General features: G+C 38.4%; 1 protein-coding gene across 1 annotated transcript in view; it reads left to right on the top strand.

Moving 5' to 3' along the window:
* LOC131681384 (GATA zinc finger domain-containing protein 11-like) overlaps nucleotides 1-19,660 on the top strand; it is a 132,017-nt gene that overhangs the window by 20,762 nt on the left and 91,595 nt on the right. Inside the window, exon 2 of the mRNA XM_058962138.1 lies at nucleotides 10,155-10,641. Within this exon, the coding sequence (XP_058818121.1) occupies nucleotides 10,155-10,641 (487 nt within the window). The remainder of the gene's footprint in view (nucleotides 1-10,154; nucleotides 10,642-19,660) is intronic.

A 19,660-nucleotide genomic window follows, 5' to 3' on the forward strand; every position in this document is an offset into this window, starting at 1 on the left:
TCCGTTTTCACTCTTCTGGTTTGTATTTTGTTTTGTTTCATGTGATTTTTGAACAAAATAAGGTATTATTACTAATCTAACCTTTGATTCCCGTTCATAATTTTAGGATAACAATTATTTCTTGCACCAGCTGAATATAACACCATATAATTTTAACCTGTATTTAGATACATTTTTTGTTAGCATTAAAACACGAACTACACCTTAGGCATCACACCAAATCAGCTGCCATCGGGAAATGTGCATCAGGTACGGAAAACTCACATTTCTTGGCATATATTACTTTATGTGCGGGGTGTTTCGGGCAGGGAAGCATTACGGGCTGTGGGACAGCCCAAAGCACACCGACCGATAGTGGCACATGTGGCAAATGTGTGCCATCAAACTGCAACTTTAGTCAATCCAATGAACCTAAAAACCGAAGCCGGTTTCTAGTGTGGTTTGCCGAGCCGATAAACCGAGAAAATAAAACCGCTAGTAGTTGATGAGAAATTGCGCGCACATATTCATCCCGGTGGAAAACCGGTGATCGACGCGGTGATATGCTGGCATTTTGTCGCTATGACGAGCAATATTTTTTCTTTTCATAAAAGTGACATTAGTATGCACTGATAGAAATATATGCATAAAAAGAGCGTTGCATGCATGTCCTGGGATCTCATATGTGATCAGGTTGAAAGGCTAAGTAAGAAAAATTGTTGCGTAATTTTCACGACAAGCTTGGTGCTCTTTTGATTAGTTTCAAGATTCATCAACTGTTTGCTGTGGTTGGTGGCATATTAGATATGCCACCGTATTTTACTAAGACTTGATTGTATGAAGGGGCATTTTGCAACTTGAATTGTAGATTTATCTTTATTTTGAAACTACCATCAGTTACAATATACTGGGTACATGGTATAGGTGGTGTCTGAAGGAACGAATACTTCTACTAGGTTCAGTTCAAGAAATTTGCAGTATTTTGCAGGCTTTATACCTCTGAATTTTGACTTCAACGTCTACTTCGTATTTTTCAATTGACCTAATGACAATGACAACAGAGGTGAATGTTTGAACTTTGACCGTTTTGCACAACCTCTAATGTGTGATTGAGCTCAAATTTTGCAAAGAGACTTTTGGCAAGGTGCCAATACTTTTGAGTTGTATCCGGTTATAAAGTTCGATCCACTACTTGGGGTCATCGATTGCTTGTTGGTTTCGCAACGTTTCGTTTTGATTGTTTAAAGGGGTTATATACAAAGTTGTGGCGAAAAAGGGAGCTAAGTTCGTGATTTTTTTTTAAAGCGTTTTACTTAAATTTAATTTGAAAAAGTGAAAGACAGTTCGTTAGCAGTACGATCGAAGTTCGAAAAAACAAGTTGAATTAAAAAAACCTATTTTAATCCACCTAGCGGTGCAATTGTGCCTTTCTCAATCATGAATCACGAGAATGTGTGCGATGTTTATATTCATTAAAAGCTTTTAAATGCATATATTACATTTTATTATTATACATCACATGACAACTATATACAGGAAAATAAATCATTATTCGAGTTGTAAAATTTTGAAAAAGAAAAAACAGCCACGGTAATATTGAACTGAAAAAAGGTGCGAAATCGGCAAAGTCCCAAAAAGTCGATTTTTATAAAAAAAAATTTTTTTCGAGATAACATAAAATCTCGACGTTTCATGCATTTTAAAGATGTTTGGCATCAAAAATACGAATTCGATTTTTGAAATTTCATGGGGTCCCCCCTTTGAAAAAAAAATTAGAGTTCCGGCTTATATGGGAATTTCATGTGTGACCGGACCGTTCAGTCTATATTTCCGGAACCATACAAGCGATCCGTGCGAAATTTTACAGACATCTGTGGGGATAATAGAGCTATCATTTGGGACTAAGTTTGTGAAAATCGGCCCAACCATTTCCGAGAAACTGATATGAGTTTGCTAGTTATGAAAGATGGCCGCTTTTCCCGGGCACTTCCGGAACCGTCTATGGTGGTCAATGTAGTCAACGAAAGTTTGTTTGGCCGTCGGTGACCTAGAACTGCAAAGTTAAGTTATTTGAGAGACATTTTAGCGAAATTTTTACCTTTTTTGCTTCCATCGGGGTATCGGTTTGAATCACAATTTGCTATGTGATCGCACGCCACAACCCGTAACTCCGGAACCGGAAGTCGGTTGGGGATAAAATTTAATAGCCATTTACGGGGACGCAACATCTTTCATTTGAGACTAAGTTTGGTTGATTCGGTCTGGCCACCTCCGAGAAACCGATGTGACTGTTAGTCTGAATTTGGATACTTCCGCCGGGGCTTCCGGAACCGATGATGGTGGCCAATGTGACCAAAGAGACTTTGAATGGCTGTTAATGACCTAGTACTACAAATCGAAGCAGTTGTGGTCACATTTTGGAAAATTTTTCACCATTATACATTCATTGCAGAATTTCTTAAAATCGACGTTTTCTGCGTGATCGTACTCATCACCCTGTAATTCCGGAACCGGAAGTCGGATCCATTAGAAATTCAATAGCAGCCTATGGGAACGTTGCACCTTTCATTTGGGACTAAGTTTGTAAAAATCGGTTCATCCATCTCTGAGAAAAGTGAGTGAGATTGTGTTCGCGTACACACACACAGACGCACATACACACACATACATACACACACACATACATACACACACACATACATACACACACACAGACATTTGCCGAACTCGACGAACTGAATCGAATGGTATATGTCACTCGGCCCTCCGGGCCTCCGTTAAAAAGTCGGTTTTCAGAGCAATTGCAATACCTTTCTATTGAGAAAGGCAAAAAGGTGCAAAATCGGCAAAGTCCCAAAAAGTCGATTTCCAAAAAAAAAAAAAATTTCGTGATAACATAAAATCTCGACGTTTCATGCATTTTAAAGATGTTTGGCATCAAAAATACGAATTCGATTTTTGAAATTTCATGGGGTCCCCCCTTTGAAAAAAATTTTGAGTTCCGGCTTATATGGGAATTTCATGTGTGACCGGACCGTTCAGTCTATATTTCCGGAACCATACAAGCGATCCGTGCGAAATTTTACAGACATCTGTGGGGATAATAGAGCTATCATTTGGGACTAAGTTTGTGAAAATCGGCCCAACCATTTCCGAGAAACTGATATGAGTTTGCTAGTTATGAAAGATGGCCGCTTTTCCCGGGCACTTCCGGAACCGTCTATGGTGGTCAATGTAGTCAACGAAAGTTTGTTTGGCCGTCGGTGACCTAGAACTGCAAAGTTAAGTTATTTGAGAGACATTTTAGCGAAATTTTTACCTTTTTTGCTTCCATCGGGGTATCGGTTTGAATCACAATTTGCTATGTGATCGCACGCCACAACCCGTAACTCCGGAACCGGAAGTCGGTTGGGGATAAAATTTAATAGCCATTTACGGGGACGCAACATCTTTCATTTGAGACTAAGTTTGGTTGATTCGGTCTGGCCACCTCCGAGAAACCGATGTGACTGTTAGTCTGAATTTGGATACTTCCGCCGGTGCTTCCGGAACCGATGATGGTGGCCAATGTGACCAAAGAGACTTTGAATGGCTGTTAATGACCTAGTACTACAAATCGAAGCAGTTGTGGTCACATTTTGGAAAATTTTTCACCATTATACATTCATTGCAGAATTTCTTAAAATCGACGTTTTCTGCGTGATCGTACTCATCACCCTGTAATTCCGGAACCGGAAGTCGGATCCATTAGAAACTCAATAGCAGCCTATGGGAACGTTGCACCTTTCATTTGGGACTAAGTTTGTAAAAATCGGTTCATCCATCTCTGAGAAAAGTGAGTGAGATTGTGTTCGCGTACACACACACAGACGCACATACACACACACATACATACACACACACATACATACACACACACAGACATTTGCCGAACTCGACGAACTGAATCGAATGGTATATGTCACTCGGCCCTCCGGGCCTCCGTTAAAAAGTCGGTTTTCAGAGCAATTGCAATACCTTTCTATTGAGAAAGGCAAAAATTTTCGAGATAACATAAAATCTCGACGTTTCATGCATTTTAAAGATGTTTGGCATCAAAAATACGAATTCGATTTTTGAAATTTCATGGGGTCCCCCCTTTGAAAAAAAAATTGAGTTCCGGCTTATATGGGAATTTCATGTGTGACCGGACCGTTCAGTCTATATTTCCGGAACCATACAAGCGGTCCGTGCGAAATGTTACAGACATCTGTGGGGATAATATAGCTATCATTTGGGACTAAGTTTGTGAAAATCGGCCCAACCATTTCCGAGAAACTGATATGAGTTTGCTAGTTATGAAAGATGGCCGCTTTTCCCGGGCACTTCCGGAACCGTCTATGGTGGTCAATGTAGTCAACGAAAGTTTGTTTGGCCGTCGGTGACCTAGAACTGCAAAGTTAAGTTATTTGAGAGACATTTTAGCGAAATTTTTACCTTTTTTGCTTCCATCGGGGTATCGGTTTGAATCACAATTTGCTATGTGATCGCACGCCACAACCCGTAACTCCGGAACCGGAAGTCGGTTGGGGATAAAATTTAATAGCCATTTACGGGGACGCAATACCTTTCATTTGAGGTCAAGTTTGGTCGAATCGGTCTAGCCATCTCCGAGAAACCGATGTGACTGTTACTCTGAATTTGGATACTTCCGCCGGGGCTTCCGGAACCGATGATGGTGGCCAATGTGACCAAAGAGACTTTGAATGGCTGTTAATGACCTAGTACTACAAATCGAAGCAGTTGTGGTCACATTTTGGAAAAATTTTCACCATTATACATTCATTGCAGAATTTCTTAAAATCGACGTTTTCTGCGTGATCGTACTCATCACCCTGTAATTCCGGAACCGGAAGTCGGATCCATTAGAAATTCAATAGCAGCCTATGGGAACGTTGCACCTTTCATTTGGGACTAAGTTTGTAAAAATCGGTTCATCCATCTCTGAGAAAAGTGAGTGAGATTGTGTTCGCGTACACACACACAGACGCACATACACACACACATACATACACACACACATACATACACACACAGACATTTGCCGAACTCGACGAACTGAATCGAATGGTATATGTCACTCGGCCCTCCGGGCCTCCGTTAAAAAGTCGGTTTTCAGAGCAATTGCAATACCTTTCTATTGAGAAAGGCAAAAATATTCAAGGTTGGTGGAGTTATGGCCTATCTCCCGAAGCGTGTTTTTATGACAGAGGTTTGCGGTGAACGCTCTCCAAGCCGAACCACTCAACAGAAATCAAAAAAGCAAAAAGATTATTAAAGAAAAATGTATTGTGGTATACTTGAACGGATCGGTTTCCCAATAAAAAAAATTTCCTGGTAAAAACATGTTGTCCAAAAAATTGAGTTTTTTTATGTGCAAAATTTTAAACAAGAATTCATTGCGAAGAATAGAAAAGTTTTGGATGAAAAAGGAACCGTTCAAGTACACGAGAATTTAAATACAAACAATTAAAAAAAGTTTGATGAAGATCGGATGAATAGTTTTTCAGATGTCACGTTCACCGCAATGGTACTTTTCAAAAAACTTAGTTCCGAGATAATTGCGTTTAAAGTTTTGTGTTTACTTCATTCGCGGAAGAACCAGCGCGCTGCGAACGGCTGTAGTTTGAAATCTGGTGCTCCGATCAGGATGAAATTTCGGACATATATTTTCAAAAGCATGTACTTTAGGAATATTCAATAATTTTTTTTTCGATTTTTTGAGTTCCAACTTTGTATATAACCCCTTAATTTTGGTCGAGAGGTAATGCAGTATGCTTAAAGAATAGATACGAAAGCATCTCACCATCTTAGACATTTATTTATTTATTATTTGTTTATTAAGGTTTAAGGCAGGATCGTGGTTTGCGGCGAACAAGCAACATACGTAAGCACTACCGAACGGAACCGACAATTGTGAGCGGGAAATGAAAGCAATGCGTTTGTAACACTTCGGGATACTTTATTTTATTGAAAAAACTTTCTAATTTCGATCTTCTCTACTCAACGATTTGACTGGGAAAGGGGAATTTTGTTTCTCTGCTATCGCCTATTTAACGTACGTTATTTTAATTAATTTTTTTTTAACTTCTTACTTCATGGCAAGTCAACTGACAGCACTGACTACATACAGTCTAATCTCCATTGCCGACAGTGTTGAGAACTATCAATATTTTAACCTTATGGGAAGTTCACATTTTTTGGAAATAATACATTTTTTCACCAATAAAACAATTCAACAATTCAAGAGAGAAGCCGAAAATTATTGCTGCCGTATATACTGGTATAATGTAGTGGTCGAATACGTTCCACTGATTTGGAAGGAACTGATAGATCGATCAGACTGATCGATCTAAAGCTCTTTGCCTCCTCATAATTGACGCGGCTACCTTTAGGAATGTGTTTTACAGTTATTTCCCGCCACGTTAATGGCATTTATCCTGTTGCAAGACTACAAGTAAGAACTTTTTTTCAAAATATGCTTGAAGTGTGCATATCCTCTTTGAAGTAGAACTGGAATGATTCCATCTTTTCCCGGTGACTTATACAAAGCAAAACTATCAATCGCCCATTTGGTCGATTCGGTTGTCACCATTTACCGCCCAAGTATCAGAACTATCTGTAAAGAACTCAAAGGCAGTCGTCGGTAATGGCTACATACTGCCTGGAAAGTGTGTGTCAAAAGCAGAGTTTAAAAATTGACATCCCTGCGTGAACTTGAAATTGAAACGAAATTTAATTCATACCCGCCGCGATGAATGAAATATTTGATTCGTTTCCCTCGTCATTCGTTCTCCCGATACAGCGCACTCAGATTCGGATATGTTTCAGAAGCAAACTGAATTTTGTTTTTATGCTAGCTCTGAGAGGGATTATTGAGCAAAAGTGCCCCAGATATAGATAACGCAGTTCACTTATGCTCGAAAATGTAGAAGATGCCATCTTTTGCCTTCAAACAACAACAACAGTTCTAATCGAATTGACATGAAAGTCTTTGAATTTCGAAAGCAACTTGTTTAATCTACTAGTCTCGTTGAAGCTTGAGATACTTGTGCAGAGGCCTTTCGAACCATTTCGTTCAGAGAATCGTAGGGCATTTATGTATGCTGTGCGAGTCAATTCAAATGCATTCGCCTCGTCCCTGCGTGTGCGATTCCAAATCCTTCTACATAACTTTTTGGGTCTTACAAATTCGGTATTCCGGTATTAAAGCACTCATAACTCAAAGCGAACTAGCCTGTTGGTATGCTTCTAATATGAGTGAGTTTATTTTATCCTCGACCTCATTCTTCGAGATTCAATCGTCAAAAGATACCCATGAAACCTAGTCGCCAAGCCCTCTTCGTAGAGGGCCAGTTCGATATGTGACGATATCTAGCGAGACGTTTAATGATCAAAGAGACAGTAATACGCATGAGTTTGCCAACTCATGCGTACTGCTATCAGAGCAGAGAGTTACCTCTAACAACTCTTCTCCGCCAATTCGTGCAAATGTTGGTCGATTTCCTACATTAAGTATGTGCTTATTTGTATTATTTACGTAGCCCATCAATTCGGTGCCTCTGAAATTGATATCTGAGCTGCCCCAAATTATGTGGTGGGCATTTGCATCACTGCCGATTATGAGGGGAAACCCATTACAGCCACAAAAATATGTTTATGTTATTAACAGTCATATTGACCGTTACAGCACAAATATCGCGAGTTGTGAGGTCGTATAAAAGGCATGCGTCAATAGCACTATTCGCAAGTATACATGCACGAGGCATTTCACGTGGATTTCTCATGCCATTTTTGAAGATGGGGTTAAGTAGTTTTCCAACTTAGAAGTTTCCTTTATGGAAATACGGTTCTTGAACCAAAGGTATGGAAGTTTTTCCTTCCTGCACAAGGCGGGATAGATTCATAGTTGCTGTACATTTATACTGTTGATTAATTTGTGCTACTCTAACCACACTCTATCACGGCACTACACATTTCATCATCAGGACGTGCTGTACAGCAACTAGAAGATACCAAACATAACCTTATAATCGCCTATAGCTAACCCCGAAATGGGTATTAGGGACATGATTATCATCTGAATCCTACGATTTACGAGGAAAGAAACGTCTACTGTATCAGAGATTCGCGTAACACAGAAAGGGTAAGACCCACGGTAGTCAGTGCACGGCTGGCATATTTTATTTCTGCCACCCATTCAGTCTTCGGTACGAAGAAATACCTTGACTTGAGGACTCCTGTTTTCAGTAGTCTATTATGACATGGGAGTGGATCAATTCTTAGTTAAGATACTTCAACGCGCCGGATGCCACACGGCCTCTAGGCTGGTTTTGTCCGAAGAAAGACAGTTGTTATTAATCGCCTCTTACGACATGGGAACAGAAACCCAGTGAGTCGATTATTTGCTGAGATAATGTGAGAGATTTCAGCCACCGGATACCTCACGGCTATACAACTGATCCAGAGTGAGATCAGGGCAGCACAGAAGGTTTTGCTGTTGAAATCCAAAGAAATTAAAAACTAGTTCGGCTAACGAACCAATGCGATGTACTATGCTATTTTTTCATTGTTACGCGTGATAAGATTACGAACCAATGCAACGTAACAGTGAATACAGGTAATTTTAATTACTGTCCCTGTATTATCAACTTCAACTGTGTTATCTTCCTACTGTCAGTGATTGCTCGTTGGTTTTGCTACCTTTCGCCGACAGAATATCTCATCTTCCTAGGTACATACTGCTGCCTGCGCGTAAAGCGTGTCGCTGCTAAGCGTAATATTAAATGGAATTATGTAGTCAACGTGCATTCGTACAATTCTAACTCCGTTCGTCGAAGTTTCAAATTAGTTACTTAAAGCTATTAGATAATTTCTTCTTGCAGCAAATCACTATTATTTATTTTTTCAGTGACAGTATTATGCTGTATTCTCTCATATTCCAATACACATTCTATGTCAGTATATCAAATATTGTGAATCGGTATGAAGATATCAAAAATATTATCTGTTTGGAAAGCTATACATGTTCGTATCCAAATTTTTTTTTAATATTTCAGTTCATTTAAAAAAAAAAACTATTTGACGCCAGTCGAATTGTGTGAATTTGACTTACAATTAATTTAGTTCAAAAGCGGTTATTGTCATGTGGACATACAAACCAATCTGGTATAATATTAAACTCTCTTACACTACTTATCTGCTTTTTGATCCGGATTATATTGATCCGATAAAAGCATAAAAGTTGTTAGAAAAATTTCGCTATACAAATTTTCTACGCCTAGTATCACTTTAAGATTTAACAATTTATATTGCCCATTAGCAGCAAATATAAACATCCAACACGCAAACATCTTTTGCTAACCATCATCAATAATCAATTGAGTAAAATGAAAACACATCATATAACGATAAACTGTGCCGATAATGTTACTGTTCATAATCTAACCGCTGTACACGGATTTTATCCACGGTCATATTCCTACATCATCTCCACTTCGTTCCCACCTGAACTGTATGTAAGTGTATTGCACGCTGCGATGATGATCTGTGGCTGTTTAAACGGTTTGATTTTTCGCAGTAAATTAGAACCGGCCTCTCACCAAATCGTAACGAGGTTTGCTTCGGCTTTCCACACTCGTTATCCGTGCAGTTTTGAAATAGTTCGACATGACATTGTATAATAGCGCAGCGTTGAACGTGGGTAACAATTTCATAGTCGAATGGGACTCGGGAGAATAGTTTATTACAAAAATGTAGGTCGTCAAAGTTGTAATTAGTTCAAATGAATCAGTGAAGCGGTATTCCCTTAGCTTACGTTTGTAACTAAACGCGCTTTCTGGAAATGCTGAGTCGTTCACGAAAAAGAACGGGATAAATGGGAAACGGGTTAACAATACCCCTGCTGTTGTGTGAAACCTGCTTTGTAATTTAGAGAGGTGCAATTGTTTGTCGATTTAATTACTAGTCATTGGCTTTTAGTGGGAAAAAATATTCCACGATACCTCTTTTAAAAACAGGGTGTTTGCGTCAAACATCTGAGTCGCGGAATTTATGATGCCGATAATAATTCTTGTCAATAATCTTTGTACCGGGAGAGACCATTACTCTAATAATACTATTTTTCTTAATTGCAGCATCACGATGTCCCTGCCGGGACTGCCTCCACTGCCTAAAAGTCTTAGTGGGTTCGATCTAGCCGGTCAGCAGCTTCTATCTCATCAGCAACACCATCAGCAGCAGCATCCGCTCCACCAGCAGCAACAGCAGCAGCACCACCATCATGTTGCTCAGCACCAGTCATCCCAGCATCAGCCACAGCAGCAAAAGTATCATCATCATCATGCCCAGCACCCGCCTTCACAGCAGCTGTTGCCGCACCAGCAACTTCCACCATCGCTGAATCACCATCCTACGAATCCGTTCATCCCGATGGGAGTAAATCTGCAGAGCGTCAGTATGGCGTCACTCGTATCTCAGCGGGGCCAGTCACCGATAAGCACCGTCAGCAGTTCCAGCAGCATATCGGTCACCCCGAACAGTGGCTCCGGCGGTGGTGGAAGCGCCAGTGTCCGAAAGCCAACAACTCTCGACACCCAGTTGGCTGTCTTGCGAAGAGAAATGGTAAGTCGTATTATTTGTTTGGTTAACTATCTGGGAGGGTTATTGTGATTATCCGAATGACAGACTAAGGTTTAGTTGTTTGTTCTCTATATGTCCAAACACAAATTTGTAACTTTTTAAATTACACCGGAAAAGATGATCGTACATTGGAAAGTTTAAGAGAATTTTGTGGAGCCTACATTTTGAATTATACCCCTTTCTGGGAATCCATTTTTACGCACATTGGCATTCACTTTTTCCGCTCATACGTCATTACCAAATGGAAAAAGAAAGGGTTTAAATGCGTGTGCAAACTATTCAGAAAGAGATTTAAAAAACCCACCCCGTGATTTCTAAATTTCACGAACACAGTGAAGTGGTACGAAATTGACCTCTGCCGCAGCATCATCAGCTGGGCCACAGCATTCTTCATCTGTTGCGGTACCGCCCGCCCGCACCGGTAGTGGATTATCGAAACTCAAGCGAAATTAAAAATTCAACACTTTTTACGCTCGGTTGGTTCAATGGGTTGGCTGGCTGGCTGAATGGATGGATGGTCGAATAGATGGATTGAATGGACATCGGCTCTGTGCGACGCGGCTTTGGACCTCCGCTTCTAGGTCAGCGTGTCTCTATGCGCGAAAGTAGTGGCAAGGTCTCGGAAAGTGGGTTCCAAGTCGGAGATTCGAGCTTGCGGAGACGACCATTATTTATGTCAGATAAAAAGTGAAGTGGCATCGGACGTTTGCAGGAAAGTTGATTGCGATTTTTCTTTCAGCGGTTAGAGCTTTCTATGACCAGCAGGAAAGCATCACGTTCGCGGCATCTTGATTATTAATGCGACTTTGATTGCCAGATGCCCAGCTGCGGGTGGATGAAGATCTAATTTGTGGGTTTGACGAGTTATTTCTACGATGGGTCATTTGGTTTAGTGGTTTGACGCCCGTTTCAGTTTATGTGATCTAGGCTGATGGGGTCTTTATTTGTTAGATGTGAAGTCAGATTCACTAATTTTCTCGGTTCTATTGATTTTTTGACAAAGGCGTTCTTCCATTCGAAGTAGCATTATGGCCCCTACACGAAAACCATTTTCAATGGTCTTTCAATTCTTTTTGACCAGCTTAAATATATAAAGTAGTTTGAAAGTGGCACGTATCTAACATTGATCGAACGTTCTTTGAAGTGGGCGTTGGCAAAACTCAATTACAGCTGTCTGTTTATTCTTTCAACACTAATTTTGCTAGAATATTGAATATACCTTTTTCGCGTTTCTGGAATTTAACAAACCAGTTACTTCTGAAATGCCTCTTACCGTTCCAAGCTCCAATGGTAGGTCTCGGACAAAAAAAGACGCATCTCCATAAATATGACTCATCTCCGTAAAACGATTGAATCTTTATACCCACTCTACACACGCCAAGTTGTTGAGCAAACATAACAAAAAACTGGATAACCAACAAACGAAACAAAAGAGATTTGAGTTGGTAGCGAAACTTTCGAGACGTTTGTTCCGTTGACAGTCGTGTTTCGAATACTGTACAGAAGAAGGAGTCTAATATAATCAGAGCCGTCGAAATTCGCACCAGTACAGTACTCGAATACCGGCAATCTTCGGACAACTTTTCATTTAATAACAGGTTCTGAACCCTATGAATGAGTCATGCTGCCCGACCTGTTTATTTGCTGCCACTATCAGATCTCAATGTTAGCTTTTAGCTGATTTCATACAGCAGCTTCCATCCTTTGCAAGGTTAGCATGAATCATCCCAATCCCTGTAATGAGAAAAGGATATATAATTTTAGTTTATGAGCTTAGTTATATTCATAGCATACGTTTCCGTATGCAGTAAAAAAGAAACTATTTTCGTCGATTTTGAAGCAATGCTGCTGCCACCAAGCGATAATTTCTAAATTGTCTTTTCAATCGGCTGCATGTTTAATGTTTGCATTCCTATTTTGATGGTAAATATATGTTATTTTTGTGCCGTTACGGTTAGAACTCCGAAAACTCATTGCGCGATGATTGGTTCGCTTTAAGATTTGGACCCTCGGGTGACGATATGGCGTGCGTTATACAATTACTTCCAAATATTTCTTTAAAGGTAAACATTTATATGAAAAATGGCCCCAAAGGCAAGATTAGAACATGCAACCTTTGGCTCAATGCACTAACCCCTAATGCTATCCCTGTGCTACAATGATGTCCCAGAAAGAACACATATCGCATTGGCAACATACTGGTGATACTCCTACTGCCACTTAAGCAACGTCACCACAATCACTAGAGTGAAATCAAAAATTGATGAAATGATCACTTATGCGATATGCGATGCGATATGAATATTACTATCGCCAATCCGATAATTATGTGTTTTCCCGTTTAACTGAATGTAGCTGAGCAGAGTGCAGTCGCAATAGGGCACTATAGTTTATATAAAACCTTTCCGGCATCCAAATGACTATAATAGCTCATTTAAGAGTTTGAACGTTGTAAGATGCGTAAGTGGAAGTTCCCTGTGACTTGACTATTAGTTGGTTCCAATAAGTAGGCGAGATACTTGCTTTCCTATACATTCTTTATCAAATCTTTGGTCTACTTACATGAAATCATATTTTCTAATAACATACTAATTAAATGTCGTTAGAACATGTCGTCGCTATCGTTCTATATTGTGACAAACGCCATTTTGGGCTAAAATGAGTTTGATATGTCACATTCCTTGTCTGAAAAGGCGTTTTCAGCATTTTCAAATTCTGCTTGGTTTCTGAGCTATGCCAAGAAACGTGATGAGAAATTGTGAGTTTTTTGTTTCAAATCACTTTATCTTGATATTTGATCAAATTATACAGTAAAGACCCGTTTTTATCAGCCCCTTGGTAAATTTCAGACTGATAAAACCGGGACATTGATAAAATCGGAACATATATTTTTTTTCTTTTTAAGAAACCGAAGCTCTTAAAATATTCTTCTTTAGTCCCTAGATATAGCCTCATAACCTTTCTTAATTATTTAGCTTAAACTTCCCTTAAGGGGGTCTGACAGTGCCAAATAAAAAAAAATTTTTTTTTGCATATGAAGCTGATAAAATCGGGCCAAAAAGCTGATAAAATTCCAGCTTAGTAGGGTAACTAAAATCGGGGGCTGATAAAATCAGGAGCTGATAAAATAGGGTCTTCACTGTAAGATTAAGGAGTTTAAGATGTTTTTCTGTGTAAAAATGTTGGAAGACTGGAAGACTAGAAGAGTGACAGACTGGAAGACTGGAAGACTGGAAGAATGGAAGACTGGAAGACTGGAAGACTGGAAGACTGGAAGACTGGAAGACTGGAAGACTGGAAGACTGGAAGACTGGAAGACTGAAGACTGGAAGACTGGAAGACTGATAAAATAGGGTCTTCACTGTAAGATTAAGGAGTTTAAGATGTTTTTCTGTGTAAAAATGTTGGAAGACTGGAAGACTAGAAGAGTGACAGACTGGAAGACTGGAAGACTGGAAGAATGGAAGACTGGAAGACTGGAAGACTGGAAGACTGGAAGACTGGAAGACTGGAAGACTGGAAGACTGGAAGACTGGAAGACTGGAAGACTGGAAGACTGGAAGACTGGAAGATTGGAAGACTGGAAGACTGGAAGACTGGAAGACTGGAAGACTGGAAGACTGGAAGACTGGAAGACTGGAAGACTGGAAGACTGGAAGACTGGAAGACTGGAAGACTGGAAGACTGGAAGACTGGAAGACTGGAAGACTGGAAGACTGGAAGACTGGAAGACTGGAAGACTGGAAGACTGGAAGACTGGAAGACTGGAAGACTGGAAGACTGGAAGACTGGAAGACTGGAAGACTGGAAGACTGGAAGACTGGAAGACTGGAAGACTGGAAGACTGGAAGACTGGAAAACTGGAAGAATAGAAGACTGGAAGACTGGAAGACTTGAAGACTGCAGTTCATTTGTTCCTCTCAAAACTGATAAATTTTATGAAACAATTGACAAACTTTTCTAAAATTTATTTTATGTCTGATGGAGCAGCAGCACAATACAAAAATAAGAAAATCTTCGCAAGTTTGTGTAGATTCCAGTCAAAGTATGAGTTAAGCGCAGAATGGCATTTTGTTGCAGCATCCCATGGAAAAGGACCCTGTGATGCATTTGGTGGCACTCTCAAGCGAATGGCAAAAAGAGCCAGTCTTGCTCGCGACTATGGAAATACCATATTAACTCACCGGGAGTTATATAACTGGGCAGTTGAACAAAATAATAAAAATATCACAAAATTAATTTTCTGCTACATTTTCACTGAAAAGTTCAACAAAATGTCAGAAGAACTCGAAGAGCTGTATAATAACGTTAAAAGAATATCTGGAACTCAAAAAATTCCACAGTTTTGTGCCTATTCCATGTGGCAAAGTAGAGACGAAAAGGTATTCTAATTCAGACGATGAACCAAAAATATTTTCCTTGTATAGAAATTATACAAAATAGCATGCATGAAGATAGTTTTAAGACAAATGTAATATATAAAAATAAATAAATAATTATGTAAAATTCAATACATAATGTTGTGGTTATTTCTTTCTCTGATTCATCCTCAGCACTAAAGAAAAAAATAAAAATGTGATAATGGAATATTTGTTTAACGACATAAACTATTTTCAATTGGATTCTTGATTAAGGAGTTACATACCTTTTTAGTGATGAAAATGTCAAGAAAGTTTGAATTTACGTAAAGGAATAAAGCAATGATTTCATTACATCAAACTTATAATATTTTGGTAGTACATTTTTCATTAAAATAAACAAGCATAAGTTTATAAAAATAAATTAATAATTGGCGGAGTTATGGCTTTTTCTCCAAAACCCTTTTTTATTTAAGAGTTTTGCGATGATCACGATTAAAGACCAATAGAGCATCTAAAATCCCAAAACTCAATTTCATTAGTATATGAGTATTCCTCGTACCTTAACGATTAGTTGAATAAATAGTATTTTTTCCTGCATTCGAGAACGTTCTTAGTAAAAAATCGCTGTTTTAAGCTCTAAAAATTGTATTAAAAAATTCTTATCCATGAAACAAAAATTTATAAATAAAAAAGAGATGGCAAAAAGTATGAGAAAAATTAATTACGATCAATTGAAAAAAATAGGAAAATTGATTGAGTAGTTTTTCGGCAATCGTGATCACGGAAAAACCACTTTTAGTAAAGCGACATTTCGAGATAATCAAGTTTAAAATTTCAAATTACCATTGCTCTTGGTGGACGAAGCGCACTTGGATGCGCCGTAACTTTTGATTTATTTCTCGGATCTTTAAAAAAAAACTTGAGAAAACATTCTCAAGGAAAAAAAGTCGATTTTATGAAAAATGAAAAAAAGTAAGTTAATACTTACTATACCAAGTCTTGGCATAGACAGAGAAGTCTATCTATGCCAAGACACATACTGGTGAACTCGGGTGATTCATAGTTATGCTGCCTAAGCTTGATCCTCATCAGCAGAAGACAAAAGTTGAACCCGTACGATATTAAGACTGTTCTAATGACCCTGCCACTTCTAGTTTTCCGATCTAAACACGATGTAAACACTTCACATCCTTGCTCTCACTTGAGTACTATGGCTCTAATTTTCATAATTTTTCTTGCCCAGTAATCTCTAGCTAATTGAATTTCGTTAAAATGTGAAAAATAAATTAATAAAAATATGCTTATTTGCTAAATTTGACAATATCTTCTCGCAAACTGAGTTTTATTGGATTCTGAGATGATTATGATTTTCATTGGATTAGTTTTCGACAAAAATACACTGTAGAAAAAAATTCAGTTTAGACAAGGAAAAGTTTTTTTCAAATAAATTGGGGTTTTTCGTAAATCGACTTTAATTTTTTTAAATCGATATTTTCAGTGTAGGAGTCAATGAAGATTTTTTTTAATATTTTTATTCGAAAATTTGACTAATTTTGTGAAAACCTCTCCTACAACATTTTTTTGTAGGATTTGTCATTTTTAGACTACAGCCATTTAAAAAAATGGGTAAAAAAGTTTGGCCCTTTTCAAAAAACAGTCTAGATCGTTTTTGGAAAAACAAAGTATGCAAAGTGGCTTTTTGTGACAAAGTCTTCATGTACAGAAAGTTTCATTAGAATCTGAGAGGGTGCTGCCAACTCTGAATAGGATTTGGTGCGAAATTCGTCTATAGCAAAGGCTTCGCTGCGTAATGCAGTTTACTGTGAAATTCACTAAATTACCTAGACTCCGTTCGCCATTGAGAATATTTTGAGCCCCCTCAACAATTTTAACCATAGCATGCAATTAAGGTTCCCTATTTGATAGGTTTCTATCACCCGAACACGGAATCCGTAGTGCAATTCTTAGCCGGTTGAAACAGCCACTACCGACACTACACGGTTTATCTAAGCTGCTTGCAGAAAGAAGCTGACATTTAAGGCTAGCTTCCATAGATGGCCATTAACGATATTCTTTGGAACAACATGCTTAGGAATACCATGCTGATCGACATTGTCCTGATCCCTGAATGATGATCAATACCACCACGTCAGCCACGGCTCGAATGCAGATACGATGGGAACGGAATTAATAGGAATCTTCAGCACCTCCATATCTATCGAGGAGAAGAGGAGTGTATTAGTAAGTTTCTCAATAGTATTATCGTGTGCATCCGGCTACCGAGAAGGTTTGAAATATTTGTTCGATGGTCTATTAGTTCGTACCCACCGTACGGCAAAAGAACAGTTGGGAACTCTGGACAACCGGCTACCGGGAGGACTGCGAATAGATTATTTGATACTTGTTCTCTTACAGGTTAAGTAATTTTATAAATTTTTGCTTTTCTCCTATAGAAAGATTATGCAATAACTCTGAACATCGTCAAGCTAATCCAGGTAAATTTTTTGACTAATATAGGTTTTTTTGTATTTTGACAGGGGCATAGCTTGGAGTATGCGGTGTGGGGTTAGCACCTCTCCCCCACACATCACACACCACTCTTCCCTAAACCCCTCATCAAGTCGCCTCCCATCAAGCCCTCCCCCGAATAAACTTCCTAGTGCCTCCAGACTAAACATTCCTAGTGGGTATGAAATTTTGATTTTGAAATTACACATTACGTAATACGCAATAACCGCGTTTAATAAAAACTATAAAAATTTGGTTTTAAATGATTTTGAGTTTAAAACTACTTCAAAATTGAAACTAATTTTAAATTTCTTAACAAGTTGAAAATTTTGGGGAAGGGGGGGTGTCCGGACCCAATGTTTCAGCAGCGACACATAGCATCTCAAGTTTATTACTGTCGATCCATTGTATGTATGTGCAAAACGCAATAGACATTTCCTCCATTACATTAAACATAACCAGCCATGGAATCGTAGTTTTGACAAATGAGAAAGGCACAATTGCACCACTAGGTGGATTAAAACAGGTTTTTTATTATGGTGGATCGCTACGATTGTCTGAAGAGATTTAAATGAAACTCGACGTTTGATTTGAACGTTGTCCAATTTCAATGCACCCGTGCTACAGACTATTATATTTTATATCCATAGATTGTGATCGTAGCAGAAGGAATATTCACAGAGTAAGAACCGTGACAGCAATATGCACTTTTTGTTAGAGGAAACTTTGACACTGCGACCACTATTCAAGTTATTTTTGTGGCTAATATAAACCTTAGTACGGATGGCTATATTATTTTCATTTCAGATGTGCATATTGATTTAATTTAGAATGTAAAACAGAGAAAATTGGCATCTTCGAGTTAATGTCTCTTATCATATGAACAGATTAGAAAGAAAACGTGAACCATATTCATGAATATGAATAAAATTCCATTTCATGAACCATAAATAGTCGGGTCATTAATCAAATGTTTGATAAGCAACAGAACGAGTTTAAATCGGGTACTTACCTATTGGGATACTAGTATCAGAGGTGAATTACCAAAGATTAGAGTCGCATTTTGCACATAATACAGCCAATAAATAAATAAATAAATAAATAAATAAATAAATAAATAAATAAATAAATAAATAAATAAATAAAGTATTAAATTTATAAATAAATACATAAACAAACAAAAGAAACACCACGTGTATAAGCCTAAATCCGCTGTTTTCTCTTAGATGGAAAGAATCAACGTTCAAAGCCATACTTTTTTCATTGGTTCGTGAATGGTCAACAATACTCAATGCATATCGTCAGCCATTTTTTTCAACAAAAAAGGAAATTCTAATGCTGATAATTAGTGCAGCTGCCTGGATATATAAATATCCAGTCATTTTATAAATCATTACTGAAAACAAAGTAGTCGTTCATCTTTCTATCAAAGTTGAAAAGTCAATACTTAGCTGTCTGAAGTATAATAACTACCAGTACGCAAAAACCAATGCCAATCCATTATTCTTCCAACATTCCTAACTTGAACTACTAAATATCACATACAACAACCTAATGGAGAAAGGCGTGGCAATACCGAAAGCACTACAAACCGTCAATCTGATGATGTGTCAATAAAACTAAAGCATACTACACCATACATGGAAAATACCTTGTACAAAGATCGCTATCTCTGACTATACCCCCTAGCATCAAAGCTTCAAAACACATGATCATAAACCATAGTACCGACTTCAGTTTACGAGCGACTTTTTACGTGCTTCAATCCACAAGGTTCGATCAGCATTTTATTGCATTCATTTTCCACCTTAAAACAAGAAACGGCAAAGTCGGAATAATCAAGTTCGATACAAACCAATTTATTTAACTGTTAATACTCACATTCAACAAACGTACAAGACAGTTTTACGTCCTTCAAGGCATGCATAGTTTTACCCATAATAATGGTACTTAGTTAGTGAAAGTGCAAAGTGCAACCCCCGGGTATTCGATCAAGCATACTAATGCGGAGCACAAACAACGCCTCCTCGGTGAGTGATCAAAGCCGGTTATTAAATAGTTGGTGAATTCGAACAAAACCAATCCGCTAGGGCGAATGAACCAATCAAACAAAAATAAACACAACGAACCAC

Source organism: Topomyia yanbarensis, chromosome 2 (assembly GCF_030247195.1).
Source record: "Topomyia yanbarensis strain Yona2022 chromosome 2, ASM3024719v1, whole genome shotgun sequence".
NCBI classification, from domain to species: domain Eukaryota; kingdom Metazoa; phylum Arthropoda; class Insecta; order Diptera; family Culicidae; genus Topomyia; species Topomyia yanbarensis.